The sequence below is a fragment of the Neopelma chrysocephalum genome, unplaced genomic scaffold (assembly GCF_003984885.1).
Source record: "Neopelma chrysocephalum unplaced genomic scaffold, ASM398488v2 Primary Assembly neopelma1_59, whole genome shotgun sequence".
NCBI classification, from domain to species: domain Eukaryota; kingdom Metazoa; phylum Chordata; class Aves; order Passeriformes; family Pipridae; genus Neopelma; species Neopelma chrysocephalum.
The window spans coordinates 23,326,490-23,353,168 of NW_020897714.1; the positions used below are offsets into that span (position 1 = coordinate 23,326,490).

Consider the following 26,679-nt stretch of genomic DNA (forward strand, 5'->3'; position numbering starts at 1 on the left):
TTTTCCATAACTTGCATGTAGTAAAAAGTGAAAACTTTTAAAATAAACCTTAGTGTAAGTGTAAAAAGATCTTTATACCCTGTATTCTCGTTTTTAGACTACAGACAAAGAAGTTCCAGGTCTGGTATTAATGCAAGACTTGGCCTTCCTTAGTGGATTTCCAGCTACATTCAAAGAAACAAATCAGCTACGAACAAAACTGCCTGAGAGCTTGGCCTCTAAAGTAAAACTGGTAAGGGTCTGGAAGAAAGAGTACCTTACTTGTATTGGTCTTTTGGAATGGCTCACATATGGGATCTCACTCACTGAGGAGACTTAGGATGTTTCTGATAGTAATCTGGTTTTTTTGTGTGACTCTTTCCTGAGTAGTGAAGAGTAGCAAATTGTGTCTCGAAGAGTTGCCTTCAAATGACCAGTTGTTTGTTCTGTGACTGCAAGTTATTGGGCTTTAGATTTGCTAGTTTGCAACTGGTTAAAAGGTACCAACCTTATCAGTTTCTCTCAGCCATTTGCTATAGGCTCTTGTCTTGCTGTAGGATTCTAGATCACTGACTTGTTTAACATGACAGCAATTCGTTTATGTAGCTTCTTAGCTTTTTTCTTCCCTCTCTGCTTTTAGAGGAATTCTCTTAATAGTAACAGCACCGAACACTGCATTTCTCTCTGCCACGATCTCTGTAGGGTCTTGAGCAAGTTGCACTTCAGTTTACCCACATGCAAGGCAGCAGATCACACAACTTGTGTGACTGTCATCTACTGACATTTAGCACCTCTTGTTCTTCATTGATGCTTGGACAGCTGTTTGAGTTACAACAGGTTTAACAGATAGGTAAAAGTTTAAGAAGTTTATTACAGTCATTGGCCTATGTATTGAAGAGAGATGTAATTCGTGGTGTGAAAAGGACTGAGGCCTAGCAGTTTGTGGAAGAGAAGGAGTTAGCAGGGATAAAGGGATGGCAGTCCATAGGTAATTTGTCTTCATTAATCTAATGTCCACCTGTACCATGTGCTAATTTACTTTATGGCTTGTTCTTTGTGCTCAAATGAGCACAAGTTCCTTTCCTTTTCTTTGGCAAGCTGGATTAACAACTTGTGTATTCTATTGCAGAAATTGTCTTGTGTAATCCCCTTCATAGGCTGGTCACACTGCAATATAACACAAGCTGAATTTCTTCTTTCTTGTCTCAGCTTGTGTTAGCTGGCTGTGTTAGTCTTGCTAATGGTAGAAACCTTGCAAAGTAAACTCATTTGTACCTCTCTTTCTACATTCCTACATTCATCTTCCTACATAAAACAACTTAATAGAGCTTTTAAACAGCCATTTAAGCTTGAATAGCTTTTTTTTGCCTTTATTTACATCTCTAGCGTCACAGGGTTAAACAACAGTGGATATTTATATGGCCAGTCTGCTAGTCTCTGCTTGTTTCATAAGCTGTGGGTATTTTTTTTAATCACTTTAAAGAAATGGTGTTTCTGTAGAGAAATGAGATTACTATCCAACAGGAGATGGTACTTCAGTTGTTAGGTTCTTCATTTCAAGTTTGCATGAGGAACATTGCTAGTTAAATGCTTCCTGACTTTGAGCCATCTGAACAATCTTACTTGAGCACAGGTTCATCTGTTTGGGTTTCGAGCCTATTCTGGTTCCTCACCGCAGCTTCAGTTACAGGTTCCTGGTAGTTTTAACACATTTGACTTAATGTAGCTGAAGAGCTCGGAATGTCTTTGGATCAGCTCTTTACATTTGCTAAAATTGTGCTTTTAGCATTCAAGAAATCTAGTAACATGACATTCCTTAATTATGTTTTTTGTGTTTCAATTTAAAAACTATTAGCTTATGTTTTCCTGACATGGAATTATTTTCTACAGCTCTTCTGTAATGTTCTCATTAATTACCAAATTGGTATATGAAATGATATTGCCTCTCTCAGTTCACAGATTATTTTGTGGAAAAGAAATCTGCCTGCTACCACATCTGGGAATATATTGGAGCATCATCCCAGGCAATGTTTGTTCTCTGGCTGAACATCATAGACATAGGCTCTCATAGTAATGTAGGAGAAGAATGTTCTTCCTGCAAACAATATTTGGAATTTCATTTTCTGTCCTTTAGCAGATGTTGCTTTATGCTCTTTTCTGAAATGATTTTGACTTAAATCAGTTTTTATCCACAGTACCCACTTTTTTATTTTTTATTTCTGGTGTCTTGTGTCATTAGCACTTGGTGTTCCTTTGTCATAGTAACTTTTTATGTGTTTTTCTTGGACCCTTCAGTGTCTTTCTGTCCTTGATATTTTACCACCTTCTCTTCTTTCCTCCGATGTCTGTTATGGCTTGTACTAATATTTTTGCTGCTAAAACACAGTACTTTTAGTATATGAATACTTCCTGTTGAGAGTGGGTTTTCTCTGTTTTTTTCCTTGTTCCCCAGCTCTCGGCAGATAATTTCTGTCTTCATTCATTGTAGTTATTTCTCTAATTGCATTTTCTGACTGTTGTTAAAGTCAGTGTTGATAGTTTTTTTTCCTTAATACTCCTGTATGGACTTTTTGCTTTCAGCATTGAGAAGTTCATAATTGTCTCCAGGATTTCTGCTGTAAATGTGTCAAGCACAGACCTTAGGCTAGCCCATGTGCTAGAATAGAGAGACTTCATCTTCCATGGACACCTTTGAAGAATGAAATACCTGGATTTCTCCTAATTACCTTTGAGCCATCTGCTGGTTTTATTATTTTCTTGTGGTCTTAAGACTTGTGGAACAATTATGCCTGGACCTTAGTTTTTTGATTACATTATTATTTTTTTTTTCATTTGATCAGCTGATTGCTTTCATCATCGCTTTTTCTATGTCAGTAGGCTCTCCTAGCAGTATTAGTCCAACAGAAAACATGACAGATGAATTCTTCCTGTGTTTCAGTTGTACTTCTCATATCCAAGCAGCTGTTGTCTGTGCCCAGGCTGATCACCAGGTTAGCTCTTCAGCAAATCTTAGAAATACTATAGTTTCTCTGTGTTTTTTTCACTGCTGTCCAGATGAACATAAAGGCTGCATCTCTGGGTTGTCTTAGATATGTTTTCCATCTCCTTGTCTGTTTTTATGGAAGTGGCATCCCATACCTATCATGTTTCTACATGATTTTTCCCTGCGCTGTCTTGATTGTGGTTTTTTCCTTGTCATCAGTCATGTGTCATCTATTTGTGCTGGTTCCCTTTTCCTTAGTGTGTTCTTATCTTTGTGTGAACATTGCCATTGTGATCAACTCATTGTCTGTTCCTAAGAATTCTCTTCTGCAATTTGGCTAGGCATATCTGTAGAAACACAGTCTTTTATCAGGTATCCACAGCATTCTGCAGTTTCTGTTTCCAGTCATCTTTGCTTTCTGTGTCTCTTTTACTGGTGGTGGATGCTTTAGAACAATTAATTTGAGATTATTGTACCCCGTGTGGTCATAGCAGTGAGTTCTTTCTCAACCAGTTCTCTACTCTTGATAGCAGCAATTTTTGTATGTTATACTTCAAATGAAATATATGTATATAAATGTAAGAAATATTTTAATTGCCTGCATAAAATTTTTACACATGAAGTGTGTTGTTTCTATAGAAGCCTTTGCTAAGATCCAAGCTCAGACTCCATTCTTTCAATGGATGTTATAGGTAGGCAGTTATGGTAAACGCAGCCAACTGTGGTTTTCTTCTTACCAAAGAGACATGCTAGGTTAATGCTACAGTGAAGTAGAAGAAAGGTTGGCAGTCTCCACTGAAATCTGAAGCAATTCCTCTGTTGTTATCATATCTGTTAATCTAAGCTCTCTGAAGTGGTGTGAGATGCCTGGTGGAAAGGAAGAAAGTTGCGCCTGAGTTTAGGCTAGACTTATGTCTCACAGATGCCTTCTGATGCTTAATGGGTTTCTGCATGCTTTAAGTGGCTGTTTCTTAGTGCAATGCTGGAAGTAAAGAAATGATGAAAAACACTTCCAGCAATGCTGCTATTAGAAGGGAGGAAAAGTGAGAAAAGGAGGAGTATAGCTGTTGGTGAGTAGGAGGAGCGTAGCTGTCGGTGAGCTTATGTTGAATGTTGATAATGCTGTTTTAGTTGGATTGCTTTAGTTTGATTCAAATCCCTTCTGAATCCAAAGAGGACCAAAAATTGTTCAGACATCTGGGCCAGATGTTTCTTCTAAAAATATGAGAAAAACAGCTGAGCTCAACTAGAAGTGGTTAAAAGGTGAAGATTTATGATATAATGGTTTCATTTCCAAGGTGAATTATGTCTGTTACGGTCTACTGAATTTTTGTACTTATGGCCTACGCTGTAATGTAATGATATGGAATTTTATTTCCAAATGAAAGTTAATCAGGAGTGTGGCTGTTGGTCATAGTTGTTGTTCTACATTGAGTGTTATGACCGATGAGGTTGAAAATTATATTTGGCTGCTTTATATTGTCTGTGCTTTCTTAACCGAGCGTTAACAAGCCACTAGATGGAGGTGTTACTCTGGTTGTGCAGCTGATGGCTGCTGAGCTGTTTAAAAGACATTATGTTGGACCTCTACATGAAGAACAACTGAACATTTTGTTTTCACTTTCCCGCCCCTTAACTACATTTCTATAGAAAACTATTATTCAGTTTAAAGAGCCAGTTGTGACTTAATTTTTAAGTCGTGATGTAAAGACTGACAAGGGAAGGATTGACTGGGCAAGGGGATTTGATTTGTTTGATTTTGGTTTTTTGAGGCTGTCATGCTAACGATTTTTCACTGAGGTTGTATATAGAAGTGAAAATTTTTGGAGAAAGGTGATTTTCTTTCAAGATTTGATATCCTGGTTGCCTCAAGGACAACTGAGATCTCCCTCTTTGCAAAACATTGTCTCCTTTAATCCACATGCGCACACAAATACACAAATATGAACGGGGTATGTTAGAAACTAAGGGCTATCTTAGTGACCTTGTCTTACTAATGGAAGAAAATCCACCTGGGAACCTGCATGCGCAGTGATGCTGGGTGTTTGCTGTCCTCACTGCCTTGAGTATGAGGGGTCTGGGATTCTTACTGTGGCTTGTCGGTGTTGTTGGAGCAGGCAGGTGGCTTTAGGAGTTGGTGTTGTATGATCACACAGATGGAGTAAGTAAGCTTGGTGGAAAAAAACTTAAGGCATTGCATTAGTTTTGGCTTAGAGATGAGCCTCTTACTGTATCACCTTACGAAGGGAACTTGAGACATTTGTAAAGACAGTAGCGTTTCATATTCATTAAGCTGTTTGTAACTCTTTAATACAACACATGGCCCCCTTCCCTTGCTATGTGGGCATATGAATTTTCCTAATATCCATATTTCAGTGTGAAAAAAGGAGCATCTCATTTCTTTAACAATCAACTTCGGTCATTAAGAAGATAAAGCAACGTAACTTAAAGACTGATTAAGAGTCTAAGTCCTACCTCAGAAAAAAAGTGTTCAAGGCCTCTTACCTTGAGAAAATGGAAATGAAGGTGTTTACTTCCACATGGGATGTCTGAGCTTATCTAGCCTGTCTCCTAGTAAACATTGCCAAACATGCTGGCTCCAAAGGAGAACCTGCATTTAAAGCCACCTGATGGAGAAAATGCAGCTTTCCTGTCTCGTTTTCAAGTGTGTGATAGAAATGTGCAGTGGTGGTGCGGGCGTGTGCCTGCATAGAGTGTTTTCAGCCCACTTGTGTTAGCAGAGCCTCGCCTGGTTACACTGACCATCTACCTGCTGGTTTTTCTGTTCTGTCTTTACAATACCTTTGAATCTGCTGACCTTCTTTGGCAGAATGATGTTCTGTAGAAGGTAATATTCCAAGGGAATGGGCAATTGTGTGCATCCCTACCGAGAGGAGGTTAATACCTGTGAGACATTAGAAAATCTTCCAGGAGAAAATTCCATTTTGAATATACCAGCAACAAAATGCTCAGATGAGAGCCTGCAATTTATTAGAATCTAGTTAGTTATGTCACCAGATGACTTCATTGAAATCTAACTTTATTGATATCTCTGCTTAGGAACAGACTGGTTTCTTAAAAAAGGTATTACTGGAAAAAAAAACACATTGATGTAATAAAAACAATCTATATATTTTAGTGTTTAGGTTAACTGATGCTGAGCAGTGGAGTGTTTTTCCACTACTTCTTGTTTGTGCTTGGAATATTACAAATTAAAAAAACTACAGCATATATGCTGTATTTGTGGGGGGAAAGGGAAAGTGTTTGTAATAAGTCTAGTTAGGAGTCTGTAGTACAGGTACTTATTTTGCTGGTGGGAACAAGTTAAAGAGAAACTGAATGTTCTTAAATGCTTTCAGAGCTCTAGAATGGTAATATTTTTGGTTTGTTATATGTATGTTTTAAATAACAGATTCTGGGGGACTGTGTGACACTGTTGTATTCCTAAATAAAGCACATACCCAGTGATGGCAGCTTTGTAATCTGTAGCATTTCGATCCCGATATTTTTGGAGATTGCTGGCTGCAGTCCGTAACTATACCTCAGCCATTTAGCTACTGAAGCCATCCTTTCCACCCATAGGTTCAGATGATTCCCTGGAAGGTCTGAGATTTATCAGATTTTTCTAATGGCAGGCCTCATAAGTCAGATTGAAAGATCTCAAATAGCATATGAGTCAAAGCATCAACAGCTTTGAAATGTCACAAGTGGAACAGCTGGTCTTACTAAGGGAAGGGCTGCTAACTCTGGGACAAGTGGTGTTTTAAAATGAGCAGAAAGGGTCACATTTAATAAAAAATAAAGAAATAAAACCACTTAAGGTTATTATGGAAGAAACTGATGGATTTGCTTTTTTTGAACCCGACATTATTCAAATTTTGGTAACTTATGAATTGCATTTACAGTTCTTATGCAACTGAAAACCTGGTAGATGTGGTTATTTGTCTTATGTTGCCTGAAGGAACAAAAATTCAGCATAGGCTCAAATAAATATTGTTAATGATTAACTGCATTTATTCTCAATCAGGCATGCACTTGGAAAATCAAAGTGCAGTTCTGCTTTTAGCTTGGTGGTATCTGCTCATGCTACTTCATATGGTAAACTCAGCATTTTATTGGATTATACCATATTACTACGGAGATGCTTTGGTGCCCTGTCATTTGTAAACTCTATTAGCTGTTAGAGAAAGGGTGAGCAGGTGTGTAGTGCAAGCCCCTCATCCTGTGCATTATGAAATCTGATATACAGACTTACTGGTGGCAAGAGATAAAAACAGCAAACAGATCAAACAGTCCACAACTAAGAAATGACCTTAACAGCATATTGGCAACCATCATTAAGGACTTGGAGACCCACATGGATTAGCTCTGGAGCCCTTTGTATCTCAGATTTCGGAGCTGTAGGTTGAACTAACTGTAAACCATCCTGAAAATTTCACGCGTCTGACAGCGACGATACCTTGGTGCCCTTAATTTTCTGGGAAGATCATTGCTTGATTGAGATGGAAAAAAAAGGATGATTCTTTCAGTCATATAATAAAGTTTTCATAAAACACGAATTTTGTTATTAGGGTGGGAGAGAATGGATGGGGACTTAGTATTCACTTGCTCCAGAAATATTTATAACATGAACAGCTTTACTGCTGACTGGATCATTGTGTAAAGAGAAATTTTCTTTGTAAAGTGAAAATTAAGCATCTAGAAATGTTCTGTATCTTTAAATGTTTTTCATTTCCCATCTTACTACTGCTTTTTGTGTTCTTACAAAATTATAGTTCTTTAAAAACAGTACTTAGCAGTCATTTTTATCAGTAACTCTAGTAAGAAAAATACAACAAAAATATGGAATTGGCAAAGAAAGAGTGCTGCTGGGCTGCCTGCCAGAAATTGTTTTCTCTGCTTGTATAGTTACAGCTCTATTCAGAAGCCAGCGTGGCTCTCTTGCAACTGAATAACCCTAAGGGTTTCCAAGAACTGAACAAGCAAGCAAAGAAGAACATGACTATAGATGGGAAAGAACTGATGCTTAATCCTGCTTATTTATTATGGGACCTCAGCTCTGTCAGTCAGGTAGGTAAATTCTGTTACAGCACATAAAGGTTACAGCATTTAAAAACTGCAAGTAGAGGCTAACTAGTCAATGACAAGGAACATGGGATTTCTTCCAGAAGCTTGGAAGTATTAAGAATCAAGTACTTATGAGGTTGTGAGAAACATCACAAGAACACTGTCCAGTTCTCAAGTCAAGGAGGGGGAAGAATCAAACAGTGTGATGTTTAATTGAAATTTTCATGTTCTCCACTAAGTGAAAAATTTTGCACGTGTTCTGATAAAGTTGTGTGCAGTCAAGTCCTGAAAGGCTTAACTGATACTGACTAGCAGATAAGCAGGTTTCCTGTGTGGGACAGATAAGGCTTTTATTAGCAAACATGATTATCTGATTCCCAATATGTTTCTTAGTAATTTTTTGCTTTGCAGCATCATTTATGCTGAGCAAATGCTAACTGCTTCTCTTCCGAAAATGTTGAAGTCCTGGAATAGATAGATGTCTGTAAGGAAAGGAGGCTTACTTTGAATGTTTTTGATACAGAAAGGATGATTGGTTTAAAAACAGGAAATGAAATAACAAGGTGTCTATTCCAAGACAAGATTTTCTAAAATCTTGGGGTTTTTCTCCTGCTGGAATTTAATTTTACAGTAAATGTGAAGTGGCATGGATAAAGTAAATGTGCCCAACCCAGAAAAGCTTGCAGTGTCTTTGTATCCTGTGAACAAGGCTTTTGGGGAACTCTTCCTACCAACCCTGAACTCAAAATTTATATTTCCCCATGTTGAAATTATGCATTATTTTGGGAATGGATACCTAGCCAATGGCTGCTGGTATTGCTGAAATGTTTTCAGGTATTAAGCTTTTGATGACGTGAAAGCTGTGTTACTGTATGTATCAGAAAAGAAGGCTTAGTTTGTGTCTAGCATCTGCAGTGAAAATGGTAATTGTTAAATATTTTCTTAAGTTTCCTGTTTCATTTGGACTTCAGAAATGTTCCTGTTAAGCAGCCTTAATTGTAGGTTTTAGGAGAGGTCATTAAGTTCCTATAAAAGGGAAAAGAAACGTGTTACTGTGCCGTGTAACCTAATTTTGTTACTTAACTAATGAGTTTCTAATTGAAAAAATTTCTCTTTAATAGAAACATATGGAAACATTTAGCTATTTGATAGTGAGTATTGGGCTAAGTTTTGTTTATTTTCTCCTGCTTAAATTCTTTAAAATAATAGAGCAGGGGAAAATTGCAGAGCTGCTACATCATGACACTTCCAGTATATCTATATTAGGAGACCTTTAAATACAGTTTATGATGCAATGTACTTGGAAGGTCTCAGCCTCTTGAAACTGGATTTCTGAAAGGTAATGTTACTGTTTTGAAATGCAGGAGGTTTTTTTTTATTGGACTTCTTTCTATGAGAACTAGTATCACACAAGGCAGTGTCACCTTGCAGTGTGGTCAGCAGACATCCTAATGATACCAGGTGGTCAACCAATGATGTCAGAAGACTGTATTGTTCATCCTGATAATTCAGAAGAATATGATCCTTTATAAGAATAACTGTTATTGATCAATATACTTTTTATTTTTGAATGGCTAAGTCCTGAAGTGCTTATGCACCCATGTGCTCAAGCACACTATCCTTACCTAGCTGGATCAGAACTTGAATGTTCTGTGTAGAATCTAAGGAAGGATTTTTTTCTTTTTTTAGTCCAAACAGGATGAAGATATTTCTGCCAGCCGTTTTGAAGATAATGAAGAGCTGAGATACTCCTTACGATCAATAGAGAGGCATGCCCCTTGGGTGCGACATATTTTCATCGTCACCAATGGGCAGATTCCTTCCTGGCTTAACCTGGATAATCCTCGGATAACAATAGTGACACATCAGGTAAAGCCCAAACAAAAGCCAATCAAAAAACCCCAAACAAAAATACCAGTATGATGCTGGTTTTGCTTTGTAATGCAGTTATCCACTTTCAGCTAAAGGCTGCATTTATTTGGAAGAAGTGACAACCTCTTCCCTGTCTCATCCATGGTTTTATTAAACCCCAGTATGTCTTTGTGTTTTAGCTAACCAGATAACTGAATATATGTCAAGCCTTTATTTAGTCCACTTTTCCAAATATTGAGGCTTCAGCTAATGTATACCCATGTCTAATTTCCTTATAGAGTCTATTTATAAAAAACCTGGGGAGAAGAAAATGTAATCTGAATCCACAGACACTCTCTCAGAACCAGTAATAACCTAATAAGCTTGTGTTGAGACAGGATGGATTACAATTACTGGAACTGAGAAAGTGGCTACAAAAAAAAGTATCTATGCATTCTAAAAGTGTTATTTAAAAAGAGAAATTCAAGCTTCCTGAATAAGTTAAACAAAAATACTCTAGTAGCTTATTAAGAATTTGGGAGTAATTTTGGTATCTGGACATGCAACAGGAGCTCTGAGCAACCGAAGTGGTCATAAGATACTAATTCAACTTCTGTTGCTGTCTGCTTATGAAGTTACTTGAAAGAGATGGAACAATCCTGATTATTTGAATGCTGGAAGAGGTTCAGTTTGCTGGAAATTTCATGCAGCCTGTACTTCATGAGAATTATAAATGTGTACACTTGGCCTGATCCAGTACCCAATGAAAGAGGAGTGTGTGAAAGTTTGTGTCTTTGTAACGAACCGGGTACAGTTTCTTAGTTGAGGAGCAGACTTGAAAATGGTTTTGCATGGGAAAAATGAGATATTGAAGTCTTTATTTTGCTAAAATACATTTACTTATTTCGTCGCTCTTTGTTCTTTATAATTTTTTTAGTAGATAAGTATAAAATATCTGGTGTGCCTGACCTTTTATGGCTTGGGGGTTTTTGGGTTTTTTTTTAGGGTTGGTTTGTTTTTTTGCCTTCTGAATCTGTTTTTTGTTGTTGGTGACTTTCTTGTTTTAGGAAATATTTCAGAATGTGAGTCACTTGCCTACTTTCAGCTCACCAGCTATTGAAAGTCATATTCATCGTATCAGTGGCCTTTCTCAGAAGTTTATTTATCTCAATGATGATGTTATGTTTGGGAAGGATGTTTGGCCTGATGATTTTTACAGTCACTCTAAAGGTCAAAAGGTAAACCATTATGAAAATATATCTTACCAGAAGTAGATGTAGAACTTTTCTATGCTAATATAATAAAAATCACAGAAATGCTACTTTAAAAGGCAGAGCAAATATAAGATTATTTCCCTCTGCTCTCCACTCCCCCTTTTGTCTCAAAAGGTTCGTTATTCTTAACTACACAACTGTTAGCAAAGGTGCAGAATGGGGAAGGCTCTTGTCTGTATTTTTATGTGTGGTGTGTTGATGTTGGGGTTGCAGAATTACTTTTTTTCATATTCACGCATAGGTTTCGGGGGGTATAATGGTTCCTCTGTCAGACTTCATGCTTTAGTTTCAGTGTTGTTCTCTAATTCTCCCACATTCTGTTAGAGCACTGGTAAGACTCATGTGGTGTTTGGCAGCTATCAGTCTTTCCTCCTTTGAATATTCCTTTTGTTTTGTGGGAAATACTCAAACCAGAATCAATTCTTCTGTGGGAACACTTAGATCAGGTGACATTTAAACTGGTCTAGTATTTAAATTTATCATTACCTCTGTTCCAGACACCAGGAATATCTTGCTCAATCTGTATATAATCATATATATAATTATTTACTGAAGTAGATGTTGTTCCATGTTCATGAACACAGAGTAATTTAGTATTTCAACAAACCTATAATTAACAACTGGAGTTAAGCAAGGAGAGCAGGCTGAGGAAACATCAGCAGCAGTTATGCATAAAGGCTCTGGTTGCTATCAGAGTTTTCATCCATGAGCTTGATCTACAAGAGTGGTATGGAGGAAAAAAGTAAATATTTATATTATTTATATTAAAGCAGTGAGTACACAAGGCACTGAGACCATTGAATTAAACATTTCATACAGGCAGATCTGCACACTTGTGCACAAACACAGAAGGGTTGTACAAAATTAGTTTAAGCTACACTAAAATAGCTGCTTCAGTACTTGAGGATGTTAGGAAGCTTTTAGTTGTTTTAAATCTTTGAAGATGTAGGCATATAACTGCAAAATATATTGTTATTGCGTTTGTATTGTTCTTCAGTTATTCATCCCAGTTATGATGGAGTCAGCATAGGTGCAGCATTGTTTGTGATAACCTGATCAGCACGTGTTTCAGTAGGAAATGTGCTGCTAAAATCTTGAAACCATGAGGCCTCAAGGAAAATGTGTGTGGTTTTTAATGCCTCCCCCGTTGAAAATATACACACCTACACACCTTTTTTTATCGTGGCAGTTCTTAGAATTATTTAAGTCACAGGGTCAGATGCTTCAGGGATTATGTTCAACATGTGCTGTTTATCTCATGACTGGTTAGTAATGAAGAAACATTTTGAGTCAGGAGAACAAGTGAGCTGTGGAGCTATTTCAGAGTTAAGTTTACCCTTCCTATCTGGCAAATGAGAAAATATTAGTTTTCATTGGTCTGTGGTTTGCAGAAGTAGATTTGGGAAGTCCTGCTTTCTATTTCTGGCCATTTCTGCTTGGCTGTGTGGCCTTGGGAATTCTTCAATTCTTCCTTCTGTTTGAAACTGATGACATTTATTTCACATGTGATAGGGTTTAAATACTGTTGTAAAGCTTTATGGAATCTTAAGGTACAGCACACAGAGAGGCATTATTTTAAGTCTCCATATTCCAAGAAACAAGCTCAATTGACTTCAGTTTTGCCAGTCCTTGTCTCAGACTGTAATATTGTTCCAGGTTTACTTGACTTGGCCAGTGCCAAACTGTGCTGAGGGATGTCCTGGCTCATGGATTAAGGATGGTTACTGTGATAAAGCCTGTAATAACTCAGCATGTGATTGGGATGGAGGTGATTGCATTGGTAAGACAGCAATGTTAAATTTAGAAAAAGTGAACTGTTTGTTTTTCCTTACAAGAATAATTCTGTAATTTGTCATTTTCCTATAACTATAAAATTTGCCTCCTTTAATGATAATAAAAAAGTTGACTTAACTATGAAAACCTATCTTGCAAACTACAAATTTCTATGGAAAATGACAGGAAATAGTAGGGCATAGGAAAATCCTTATTTAGGTACCAAATTTGACTAGCTGAAAGGAAGGGGTTTGAAATTTATTATGTATTATTGTATAATGAATATACAGTTTTATATATTATTTGGCCCCTTTTTAATTTCACTGATGATTGTTGAGTCTTCAGTCTAGATTTAACAATGTGGCTTAAAATGTGCCTTTCTTCAGTCATTTGAAGTTCTTATTTCTGGTGGGGGTTTTTTTCTCCTTTTTCTCTAGGTAACAGTGGGGGTAGTCGCTATGTTGCTGGCGGAGGTGCAGTTGGAGGTATTGGGAATGGACCACCGTGGCAGTTTGGTGCAGGAATAAGTGGTGTTTCATACTGTAACCAAGGCTGCGCTAATTCCTGGCTGGCAGACAAATTCTGTGATCAGGCCTGCAACGTCCTCTCATGTGGATTTGATGCTGGTGACTGTGGCCAGGGTATGTAAAATGCATCACTGATAAACTTTCTGTAGGGATTCTCGAGTTGCCTGACCTTTTTGGTTCAACATTACTCTCAGATTGTGCTAAGCTGCCCTGTACAGTGCTGTGGAAAAGGGCTGGTAGCAGCTGAAAAAGAAATCAGGTGGTTCTTGTACTCACTAATCCAAACCTGGATCAATATTATATGCTGCTTTATTTAATAGTGACCAAGCATGGATGTAGGCTTGATACCTTAGAGAGCAGCAAGCATTAAACTGCCTCCCCCAAGAGACTTACATTTTAAGTGGAGAAATGACATTTCAGTTATGCAAAGTGTCTTTACCTGAATAGGGACAATTGAATTGATGATGCCTATAGCAGTTAAAAAAATTAAAGAACCTCTCTGATGCTGACAGTGAGAGTTCAAGTCTGTCTCTGGGCTCCTGCCAAAGGCTACTCTGTCACCTGTGAACTTCTCGGAAGTTTATTTGGTTATGAAAGGCTAGCAGGAATGAATGAAGTGATTGAAAGTGCTGTCTAGTATAGTCGAGGAAGAATTTGGCCTCTTTGGAAGAGTAGAGGCTCCTCTGCATCTCAGCTCAGACAAATGTGTTGCTGGCAATTCTCTTGCCTGCAGCGAGGTTTTGTTCATATGAGAGTTGACAGAATTTGTTCTGTTGTGCTGTGGGAGGGAGAACTTCCGTTCAGCCTATCTGACTTTGGAAGTTTCAAATCAAGATGCAGTGTAGCAGTGAAATCCAGTCACTGTAACATTAATCTCCTAAAATGTGGCAAAAATGTAATATGGGCAAGCTACTTATGACTGATACAGAATTTTAAGTGGCATGTGATAACAAGCCACTAAGGCTCTTCAGGTAGAAACTGAAAAGAATGATAAATTATACTGGATTTTAGCATTAGCATAGGAATGTCTGATAGCTTTATATATCTGAGTATGTTCTTGTCATCCATTATTGAAGATAAGCAAGCAAGAAACTGGAAGCTAGAGTAAGTGTTGTTTCACAGAGCTATCTCTTGCTAATACAGTGAATTTAGCTGGGCGTATTACAATTTAAAAAAGAGTGAAATATAAATGTCACGCTGGAAATTGACAGAAATTTGTTTTGTTTCATGTTTTTGTTTCTTTTCCAGATCACTTTGAAGAGATGTACAAGGTGACACTTCAGCTTAATCAGACCTACTATGTTATTCCCAAAGGTGAATGTCTGCCCTACTTCAGCTTCAGCGAAATAGCCAAGAAAGGAATTGAGGGTTCATATAGTGATAATCCAATTATCCGTCATGCTTCAGTTGCTAACAAGTGGAAGACTATCCACCTCATAATGCACAGTGGCATGAATGCAACTGTGATCTATTTTAACCTTACATTCCTAAATAAAAATGATGAAGAGTTTAAAATGCAAGTAGCTGTTGAAGTTGATACTAGAGAGGAACCAAAACTGAACACAACTTCCACACAAAAATCCAACTCTGATTTTAAAAGTATAACTTCAGTACCAGAAGCTGAAATGATATTTGAGGATATTCCTGAAGAAAAACGCTTTCCAAGAGTCAGGAGACGTCAAAATGGCACAAAAGAGAGTCTGCATGAAGAGGTGATAGTACCATCAGTAAATGTGTCTCTTCTTCCTGAAAATGTTCAGCTGGAACTGCAGAACCTGGACTTAAAACTACTAAATGGTGATATCACTCAGAAAGGATTTAATCTATCCAAGGCTGCTCTCCTGAGACCTTTCCAGTTCTTAGCTACAGTGAAGAGTATTATAGGCCTGGAAAAGAAGGGTATGCATAATCATTCAGAAGATCAGAAGAACCATACTAGCTGGAAGAAGCCTTATAAAGCTGTAAATAATGGCAAAATAGAAACCATAAAAGCAAATGAAGAAGTTCCTTCAAGGCCTATGGGAACAAAGGGGACTCTTGTGACGATGAACACAAATGAATCTATTTATAAAGTAAAGCCTAAAGCCACACTTGCCTCCCAGAGCATGGGGAAAAAAAATGAAACTCGAGAAAAAGTATTGAATGCACTCATATTAAGGGAAACACAGAAATCAAAACATACTGGGAATTTAGATACTGGAGAAGGCGCACAGGGAATGGAAGGAGGAAAAGAGCAGGAGGAGGTGGATACAAATAAAAGGGAGGGGCTAGTGGGAAGAAAATTACAGTCTTATGCTGGAAGTTACCAAGGCTTTTTGCCATGGGAGAAAAAGAAGTATTTCCAGGACCTTCTTGATGTGAGTATCTTAATGTCATTGCTTATTGGAATCTTTCTGCATTTAGTTAATACTGTTAATATGATCTATATATTTGGAATGTGTTTTGCCTTTGAGGCAAATGCTGATATTTTTGGAAAGCTACTTTTGACTTTTCACATAAAATCTAATTTGTTTATGATCTGGGCCTCTCTTAGCTAGGTGGTTAAACCAAATAGCCATTTCTGTTCCCTTTCGACAGCCTTTCTTTTGGTGAAATTCACTTTTTATTCATTGTATGTTGGCTCAGTGCTGTTGTTCAGACATATCTAGCACTATAAGAGAAAGCTTAAATTTTGTTTTGATAGCATTTATGCAAATTTGGATCCAGTTTGTGTTTTAAAAATGTAGAAAATAGGTATAATAATAAATACTTACATTCTAGGAGTGAAATTGAAAGCCTGTGAAGAAGCTGCATATCTCAACTCTGTCAAGAAAATGTGTAGGAAATTTCCTCTGCTTCCAGCCAAAGCATTTTGGCAGTTTTGAAAACCTCTAGAAGATAAGACAGACTGTGCTTCAGTTGGTAGCAACTGCTTTGCCCTTTTCCAAATAGCAAAGGGGCTATGCTCTTGAAATATTATCTCTTTCTGTTCATCTGAGATTGAATTTTGCATGAGGAATCTTTATATTCATAGGATTTCAGTTTATCAAATATGGTTGAATAATCAGCAAAAAAAAGGGCAATATTACAAATAAATCTGATGACAAATAGGGACTTAGTTGTGTGTGAGGTGTTGGAGCATAAATATTAAGGACACCTTTTATAAAGTAGTTTTCCTCAAAGCATGAAAGCTTTAAGGAAAAGGTTCCCTTTTATCTTCTCTTTTTAAAGAGAGAACTAAGGAATGTGAAGAAAAATATTCAAAAGTTCTCTTCCCATTTTCACGTGTTGCAAAGAGTTGGCACCTCACTGAAATGTCATTTTTCCTGTGCATTTAATGTTTTCTGCCTTTTTCAGTAATGTAACTTTGATTTATGCCTGCCCTGCTCTTTAGGAAGAAGAGTCCTTACTCAAACAAATGTCATACTTTACTGAAGGGAAGCATTTTGGAAGGCAGCTGAAAGATACATTTGCTGATTCCCTTCGATATGTAAATAAGCTTTTAAACAGCAAGTTTGGATTTACATCTCGTAAAGTCCCTGCTCATATGCCTCACATGATTGACCGCACTGTTATGCAAGAGCTGCAGGATATGTGAGTATGGTTTTGTTTGGAATAATGTAAAACTGCAAGTAATTCTACCTTTCTGTTGTTGCTTTGCTGTAGCTATTTCCAGTGTGTTAATGGCCACTCATTAAAATTATATTTTGAAAAAAGAAATAAGAAATTTATTACCACACGATAGTTGTGCTAAAATAAGGAGACTTTTGAAGACCTTTCAAAATTCTAGATAAGAAATTATTTATAGGTAAGGAATGTTTCACGTCAAGGAACTAGAGTGCTAAATTAGTTTTTATTCTTATCTAGGTTTCCTGAGGAGTTTGACAAGACATCATTTCACAAAGTGCGGCACTCAGAAGATATGCAGTTCGCCTTTTCATACTTCTACTATCTTATGAGTGCAGTTCAGCCACTGAACATCTCTCAGATCTTCGATGAGGTTGATACGGACCAGTCAGGCATCTTGTCTGACCGAGAGATTCGTACATTGGCCACGAGAATCCATGAACTACCACTAAGTTTGCAGGTACTCTTTCTTTACCAATAACTTTCAGAGTAATTTCAGTTTTAAAGTCAAAAATTCTTAAAATAGAAGGATTCACATCTTTATTTATCCTTGCTTATAGCATTTGTAAAATTTTGCAATTTTTAAATGCTATGTGGAGCATGTAACATTGTGTTCTACTTTATCATTGTTCTGTGGAGTCTGCAATTAAATTGAGTTATAGCAGCATCAGAAAAATGGCTCACTGGTATCCCAGCTCAAGAAAGCAGTGTAAGTTTGTCAGAAAAAATGTCCCCTGTGAAGAGTGGGATCCTTCTGTGCTTAATCTAGTTCCTGCACACAGTAAAAGGCTGTTCTTGCCCTGAAGAACGTGTGGTCTAAAGAAAGAATTGAGAAAAAGGGTAGCAAAGAAGTGATACTAGTAAAAACAGTACAACCATATACAAAGACTCATGCCTCTGTTTTTCTAGGAGTCTGATAAACAGAGACACAGTCTTACTGACTTACAGTCTTACTAAGACTTACACTCTTAGAGATGCAGATAAAGAATGAAATGTGCTGTTTCTGCTTTACAGAGAGGAAATGGGGACAAACCAATGAAATCATCTCTTTGTGACAGTGCACAAAATGATTGGCATAGCTGGAACACAACCCTACTTAAGTGTGTTTCTGGCCTGTACCTTAATCAGAAAATCTTCCCGTCCTTTCAGTTTATTTTTCTGTCTGTTTGCTTAATTTGGGATTTAATATGCCAGTGTTACACTTTGGGTGTGTAGGGAGTCCCATGACTTAGCACTTATTGAAATGGGATCTGCTGAATATTTAGTCTTTTTGTGGAAATTTCTTATGTAGATAACATTGAATATGTCTACGTACCCTGGATTTTTAGAACTATGTCAGTGAGAAAACAGGATTATATGTGGCTTTTTTCCTTCTCTTTCTGTTAGGATTTGACAGGTCTAGAACAAATGCTAATAAATTGCTCTAAAGCTCTTCCTGCCAACATTACTCAGATCCATGTTATTCCTCCGACTCAGGAAGCATATTATGATCCAAATCTGGTAAGAAACATTGGTCTTAAAAATACTTGTTTTCTTTGAGTATGTATTTATTGTGCTTTAAAAGCTTGTTTGATTTCTAGAGGGAAAGTATTTATAAAAATTACTACTTGTGTGTATATAAAGTGTTACACAGTAAAAATTTTACAAGCTACTTCCTAACTTAAACCCCCTTAATTTTCTTTAAAAGCAGAGAAAAACTGAGCTTTAGAATGTTATTATAATTGGGATTTAAAAAGTCCATCCTTGTTAGGAAAATTTACTGTTGTGAACCAAAAAGATAAAGATCAGTACCTCTCTTGACTAGAACTCTCTGATAAGTCTGTATCTGAATTATAACCCATATATATAAAACCAAAACAAAGTAAAAAAATCCCCACCAAACTACCAGCTGGACATCTGTAGAATTTGAAGACTTTCGACTGACGTATTTTAATATCCAAAAATGAGCTGACAGGAACCTCATGAAGTTCTTCCAGGAGAGGTGCAAAATCCTGCTCCGGAAACGAAAAGCCCCATGCAGGAGTATTATGCTGGGCACTACCCAGCTGGAACACAGCTTGGCAGAAAAGGGCCTGGGGATCCTGGGGGACACCAACCTGAACATGAGCCAGCAGTGTGCCCTTGCTGCATAGAAGGCTAATGGTAGCCTGGGTTGCATTACACAAAGTGTTGCCAGGTGGTCAAGGAAGATGACCCTTCCTTTCCACTCAGCGGTGGTAAGGCCATATCTGGAGTGGTGGGTCTAGTTCCAGGCTCCTTGGTACAAGGGTCACATGGACATACTGGATGGAGTCCAATGAAGGACCACGATTGAGGGGCTGGAGCATTTCTCTTGTGAGAGAAGACAGAGCTGGGGCTATTGAGCCTGAAGAGTAGCCTCAAGGGGGGGATCTCTTAAATGTATAAAAATATCTGAACAAAGGGCACAAAGGAGACAGAGCCAGGCTCTTCTCAGTGGTGCCCGGTGTCCCTCTGGACATCTATCTTGCCTTGTATCAGGTTATGTTATGAAGTTTTAAAAATATTTTCCCTAAGTCTGAATTACAGCAAAATTCTATATAAAGCCATTCTGTCAGCATGATTTGAAGAAATGAAAGTATGGATTTGAGAATCCTGTACAGTATGAGGACCTTTCATCCACTTCAGCCTTACTTCACTTTGCCTCTTTATGGCGTTCAATTAATTCTGAAAAATTTTGTGAAGTAGAAAACTTTGAAGAATAGTAGTAAATAAAGGATAGCTGCCATGAATATATTATAAGATGGGTTAAAAATAAGTCTCAGTGATTGGGAACATTGTCAAATTACTTTAATCTTTTTGGAAAGTTAGTAAAATATTACTAATCTAAGCAGTAATCCCTAATGTACTAATGTTATCAGTCAGTTCAAATAGTGACAAAACAGTGTTTGTGTTCAGCACAGAGGCCTAATTTATTTTTACTTCTGTTGTCTACAACAGTTATATTTCTAGGAATGAGCCTACCACCATGGAAATATCTCCTAAGAATAGGGATTTTATTTTCCACAATTGTTTTAACATATGTATCAGCTGCTGTGCAGAGTTTGCCTGGCCAGTGTTACTGGTGGCCTTTATCAGAGGAATATCTGTCAAAAGAGTTAGAATTTCTGAATATTTTATTGAGAATGAAATCTAGAAGTTGCAAAGTTTTTTGCCAAAAAAAAATCCGTAGTTTTCATATATTACTTGTATGCATAGGAAATTGTGATGTTATGCACCAGTATTGTTTTGTTTTTTCCCTCAGCAGTTGATCAAGAAACTAATGCTTTTGATTCCAGGAGAGTAAAGCTTATGCAGGCCTTTCTAACTGTAATACAAGTTTTTCTACAAAGCACATCTTTATAACAGACTCTCTGTTTTTTAGTAACCTATAATCTAAACAGTGTTTTCTTGCAGCCTCCAGTAACCAAAAACCTAGTGACTAATTGCAAACCTGTGACCGACAGAATTCGTAAGGCATACAAGGACAAAAACAAATACAGGTATGTTGTTGCAGCCCTGTGAAAAGCTATGTTAGGTTTTGTAAAGCCATAAGAAGAGGATAAACGCACACATAACCAAAGATTGTATGTGTATGCTAACAAATCTTAGCTTGGTTTATTTTAACAGTGGAACTAAAGAAACAAAGTTATTAATTTATGTATATTTCACTGTGCAGAATGATGTGGTTTGTTATTTAGTAGACTAAATATTTCCGTGTTACTTGTGCTGTCTTGGGCCATATCCTAATTTGTGTTGTACAATAGTAAGCCAGAGTATGTCTAGATGGCTGTGTAAACTGGCTGAGTGTAATAAGTGAGGACGGTTAAAGTAGCATAAAAAGGAGGAAAGAGCTGGTCCTGTATCTAGAAGTTGTAAATCTACTTCATCCTTTCTTCTACTGAAGCATAAAAAAGAGAACAGAAAAAGCATTTTAGACCTAACTACTATGTCATGTTTTCCTGTGAGGAAGAAGAGTGATAGGTAGGGAAGGAGATGGATGAGGAAAAACTGTTCCATCCCCCTTGGAAAAGGGCAGAACAAACCACAATCATGACCATAAGTTTGTTTGAATTCTGGTATCTGCAGGGATTTGACTGAGATCAAATCTTTCAGGTTCTCTCAAATATTTCTTCTCTGAAATGGGAAGTGGAGGGGCAAGTACCAATCTCTTTCCTCTTGTGATCAGTGACAGGACTCAAGGAAATCGCATGAAGCTGAGTCAGAGGAGGTTTAGGTTGAATATCAGGAAAAAGTTCTTCACCCAGAGGGTGATTGGGCATTGGAACACACTCCCCACGGAAGTGGTCACAGAACGAAGCCTGTCTGATTTCAGGAAGCATTTGGACAGTACTCTCAGGCACATGGTGTGACTCTTGGGGCATCTGTGCAGGGCCGGGAGTTGGACTTGACCACGATGAGCCCTTTTCAACTCAGCATATTCTGTTACTCTATGGAACCTGCAAACCAATTGCAGGTCAGTGAGGCTGTTTGCTGGCTGGAGCTTTACAGCCTTGGGTCCTGTTCTCACCAGCAGCGTTGGGCAGGGCCAGGTGGTCTCCAACACACATGCTTGCCCCAGGAGTGGCTACAAACTCACAACTGTAGAACGAAAGAAGGTTACAGATGCTGCTTAGGGCAACTTTTTGGCATCATTATACATTAATTTATGGAACATCCAGTTGTGCTGTAAACTTTGTAATTCATTCCCTTCCCAGAAGAGTTACCACTAAAACTGAAAAGCTGACCAACAAACGAGGTTGAAAAACATTAGGGTGGGGGCAAGGATTTGCTGTACTTAAACTGATTTATGGTAATATATTTATATCATTAGGTTATATGCTAAATGATTGTATTAATTTTGTGAGCTTTATAAATGGAGTAGATTGTCTACATTGTCAGCAAGGTGTTTTCTTATATCAAGATAAGAAAGGTGAAAAATGTTAGTGTAGTCCCACTAGTAAGACTGTTAACCTGGAGTCAGAGGCTCATAGTTTTTAAGCTTTCTGTTAGAATTCAGATCTTTGATTTGTAGGGGGTTACTAATAAATCTACAGGAAAGTGATTCTGTGCAAGACCACTGGCCAAAAAATGTAAACATATTGATAGAAAGCAAATGGCAAATTCTAATGAAGATTGGCCAGTCAGATTAGAAATGTTGCTAATTTATGTTAAATTCAATATTAATATTTATTGAACCAGACTTCAGGTTGTTTTATTAATGTATAAATATTGTTTTAACATTAAGGTTTGAAATCATGGGAGAAGAGGAAATTGCCTTCAAAATGATTCGCACAAATGTTTCTCATGTAGTTGGTCAGCTGGATGACATACGAAAAAATCCCAGGTATCCTGTTTTGTGATTTGTTGTGATGTTGTGAGGTGGTTTTAATTTTCTGCTTTGACTGTTTGAACTTTTTGTGTGTTAAAAGAATAATTTATTGTCGTATGTTTCTAAACAAAACTAAGACCAATTTGAACCAAAAGTACTTCTAATTTTTTCTGTTTGACTGAAGCTAAGTGACTCCTCTCTCTGTTATGTTAGGGGTTATCTGCTTTGTGTAGGTATTTTATACTAAAACTTGAGTGTGTATTATTTTGTTACAAAATCAGTTTTGCATATACATTGTACTTTCATGCTCTTTTACAACATGGCAAGAAGTATTAATATTATTTTATTTTTTAATATTTGATGAGAAACAACTAAAAGGTGGAAGGTAGTCCTCTGCTTTTTATTCTGCAGGGATAAAAGGTTTAGATACTCAAGTCTGAGAGTAGAGTCTGTAGTGTTGAATTTAGGCTCCTGAAATGACTGTGATAAATGGAGAAAATCTGTGTCCTGGAATACGTTTCACAGCAACCACCTTGCAAAGCAAAGGGTGCTGTGTTTGGGACTCCAGTCTGAAACTGCTTCGCAGAAGCATTTTAACTGTAGACCTGAGTCCGTTGCATAAAACTGGGGTTTGAGAAGACGTTGTGAGATAATTTAGTAGCTAACTGTCTTAGAAGTGGGCCAGTGCCTCCACTTTTCTCCTCTCCTTCCTTCTCGTGGTTCCACACTTTTATCTTGCATCTTGCTTCTGTCTTTAGAAAACCAGAGTTCTCTGCCAGTTTAACGAGTTTGGCCTCAAGAAGGGGTCTGACAAGTGTCAAAAGACAGAGCAAGGAGAAACGTAGAACCAGGTACCTTGGGCCAGGGAAAGTGAAACCTATTTTGGTCACAGCAAGTTATTGGGTAATCTCAGGGGCCTTTAACACTACACTGTTATTTGTATTTATAGATAAAGAGCTGGTTTTCACTTTCCTCTCATACTGTACTACTTTTACCAGGTCATTCATTCAGAAAGGGAAATGCTAGTCTGGAGACATTTTTCAGCTGAAGGTGGTTTCTATCTATTGCTACTCCTTACAAGAGTGCCTTCTGGCCACATAACTCCTGCATTCCAGTTCCCACAATGACCCATTTCAAAGGAAAAGTAGGCAGTGCTCTAGCTCATCCTTCTGCTTTCTCTTTATTCTCTATTTCTTTGTCTGCTGGCTAGGAGGTTTTTTTAAAAGGTAGGTGTGATTTCAAGCCTTGTCAGGCCCAAAGAGTGCGCGTAACATGAGTTTCTCACCCTCAGTGTTCAAGTCCATGAGGTGAGGTTGAGTCAATTACTTGGGCTGTATTCCTGCAAAATATAGCGCAGTACTCTAGTCATACCTTGTTAGCAAAGGAGAGCTGGCACAGTTATGTAGGCATGCCATTTCCTTCTCTTTGCTATCTTTTCCTTGCATATAAACCAATAATTACATGCAGTCTCTAAAAACAGGTATTTAGTGCCTGTCTTGGAATGAACTAAAAGTATCATTCACTTACTGATCTGCTAAAATGTTTGGTTTGCATCCTTAAGGCAAAGTGAGCATTAATCATCTAGGCATTAGTTCTGGAATATCCAAAGGAATGTCATGTTTGGTTTCTTTTGAATGAATTAAAAGAGTCTTTCTGTTAGAAACAGGCTAATATCCTCATCACGTCCATGTACAGTGGTTTGATTTGCTGTGTGTAGCAACCTCTTAGTCTGTAAACTGCATCTCTTTTAGATGAAGCTAAATGGGGATATATATAATCCTGGAGTGCAGCTACTGCATTCCCAGGGCTAATGAGCTGCCAGTCCAAGGGACAAGGTCAGGGATAGTCCAGAGTGAACTCCCAAATAGCTTATAAGTGTAGACGTGATTGCCATAACCAGCTGCTTTGCATGGTATTACTTGATAGGGTAGATAGAGCCTGCTCATTTTTGGAGAGGCGTATTTTGTTCTTCTCAGATGTAACAATTCGAATGACTGTTTATCCCCTGCACGTAACTGTCTAGAGCGAGGTTAACAATTATGCCAGATTCAGGACATTACCATTCAGTGGTAATTCCCTGTGTGGGCTGCTACACATGCTATAGGGTTCTGCTTATATCCAGCCTCATGTAGGAAGTCTGAACTTTGCTCTTTGAAAGAGCATACCATACTATAGAGAATACAGCTGACCAGAACTACTTATTTACAAAGGTTATCAATGACAAGGCATATGTCACCAGATATGATTTCTGCCTCTGGGGAAAATGTAGGGGTCTTGTATCTCACAATATAAATAAAGCACATAACCTTGCCCATATGTGGGAAGCGGAATTTTTGTGGTTGAGCACCAGGTCAGAGTGGCCAAGGGTACACGGCAGTCTAGCACACTAACTGCTCTAGTTTCAATTTTTTTGCAGTAACCTAAATAGTTGCATGTTTCATATGTGAGAAATAACTCTCTGCGAGAGGCATTATTGGGAATGTGCTTATTCGGTCACGGTGATTTCCATATAAATTCTATCCAGATTGTTGCCGCTTGTATTTTGGTTGATTATACAAGTCTAACTTTGGATCTATGATTCAAGCCATGTCTTGTCCAATTTATATAATGTTCAGTAATCCAAAGCCTGGGGACCAAGCTTTGCCCTCTCTTATACAATCTTCTGTAGTTTTTATGTTGACTTTTTCTAAAGAATGCAACATACACAGTAAAATATTACTAACTGAGTATGTTTATTTCCTGCAGTGGAGCTTACTTTGTTATTTAAGGTACTTTACTTATGATAATTTAAAACTATAAAAATCCTTACACAAATCATAATGCTGTTTATGATGGGCATACTCTGGTGCCCATTAGATGGCAGCATTATATAACTAGAAGAGAAATGTGGCCTGTCAATGGATTCCTCAAAAGTTTTGACTTGCTGTCAACCTTACTCCTCTTAGAATTAAAATCAAATTAATTTAAAATAATGCAACAATAAAAAATAGATCAATTTGGTTTTAAAAGGATACTTTTTTAAAAAAGGACTCTGTTTGTATTATTGGTTTGCCAATACCTTTGCCATACTACTAAAGAAATATTCTAACAATTTCATCTTGTTTTCTAGAAAATTTGTTTGCCTAAATGACAATATTGATCACAATCACAAGGATGCTCAAACAGTGAAAGCGGTGCTCAGGGATTTTTATGAATCGATGTTTCCCATACCTTCCCAATTTGAGCTGCCAAGAGAATATCGGAATCGTTTCCTTCACATGCATGAACTCCAAGAATGGTATGTTACACAAGTTGTTTTCAAGGTATCGTACTGCAACAGCATATAATTTGGAAGATACTGGTACAAGCCATTTTGCCCCCAGTATTGTCATGAAGGAGTTAACAGTGAAAAAGATTTGGATAGACTAAAATTTGAGGTCTACAGGATTTGGGTTTTTCTGGTGCTTAAATAGTCATTAATGTTTTATCAATTGGCCCTAACCTACTGCAAAGAAAAAGTGTTGTTTTGCTTAAGTAATTCAGGAATTCTGGGTTTCTTTAAATGTTAAAAAATCCCAAACCATCTGGATAATAATCAGTAAAGATATATGTGTGTCTCACTTGTACATAATATGTGAAACTTTTGTGTGTTTATCTCTTGCCATGTTATAAATAACTTCAGAAATTAGGGTAGTTGACTTGAGAATACAAGCAAAAGATAGACAGATATGGTGACAGAAATGAGACAAGACAAATATAGTAAATCTGATCAGCACATTATGAAAAGTAACCATCAATAAGGAAAGATAAAATATTAGAGGAACTGTAGAAGGAATCAGAAGGATTGTAGGTGACAAGAACAGGTGGGGATTGTAGTGGCAGAGGGAGCAGGGGGCAAACCCATTTCAGCAGTTAGCTTTAGAAATTTGCACTGGAGGAATAGACATATTGTTGGCTCCCTTTTTGAGAACCTCCATCAAGACTTTTTGTAGCTTCAGAAAGGCACTTTGAGTTGCTTGTAGCCAAAGATGAACCTACCAGGGTGGGTTAAAGCATGCTGAAGTGCTGGTGGAAATCAAATTTTTTCTGAATCATAGGACAGCCCAGGTTGGAAGGGACCTCAAAAGATCATTTGGTCCAACATTTCATGGGAAACATTTCATGTGTAGATGTGGCACTTGGGGACATGCTTTAGTGCTTGGCAGTGCTTGGGAGTGTTCACATAATGGTTGGACTTGATCTTAGAGGTCTTTTCCAACCTAACTGATTCTAAGATCTCAAACTGTGACCAGTCACATCTTGAAAACTTCC

The 26,679-nt window shown here is 37.6% G+C and overlaps 1 protein-coding gene across 2 annotated transcripts in view; it reads left to right on the plus strand.

Moving 5' to 3' along the window:
- Positions 1-26,679, plus strand: part of GNPTAB (N-acetylglucosamine-1-phosphate transferase subunits alpha and beta) — a 43,988-nt gene that overhangs the window by 13,819 nt on the left and 3,490 nt on the right. For both annotated transcript variants that reach the window (XM_027680480.1, XM_027680481.1), the window contains exons 7-19: positions 98-232; positions 7,871-8,032; positions 9,719-9,898; positions 10,948-11,118; positions 12,811-12,934; positions 13,365-13,568; positions 14,703-15,811; positions 16,828-17,027; positions 17,301-17,520; positions 18,447-18,560; positions 20,475-20,560; positions 22,306-22,404; positions 25,499-25,666. In XM_027680480.1, the coding sequence (XP_027536281.1) occupies positions 98-232; positions 7,871-8,032; positions 9,719-9,898; positions 10,948-11,118; positions 12,811-12,934; positions 13,365-13,568; positions 14,703-15,811; positions 16,828-17,027; positions 17,301-17,520; positions 18,447-18,560; positions 20,475-20,560; positions 22,306-22,404; positions 25,499-25,666 (2,972 nt within the window). The remainder of the gene's footprint in view (positions 1-97; positions 233-7,870; positions 8,033-9,718; positions 9,899-10,947; positions 11,119-12,810; positions 12,935-13,364; positions 13,569-14,702; positions 15,812-16,827; positions 17,028-17,300; positions 17,521-18,446; positions 18,561-20,474; positions 20,561-22,305; positions 22,405-25,498; positions 25,667-26,679) is intronic.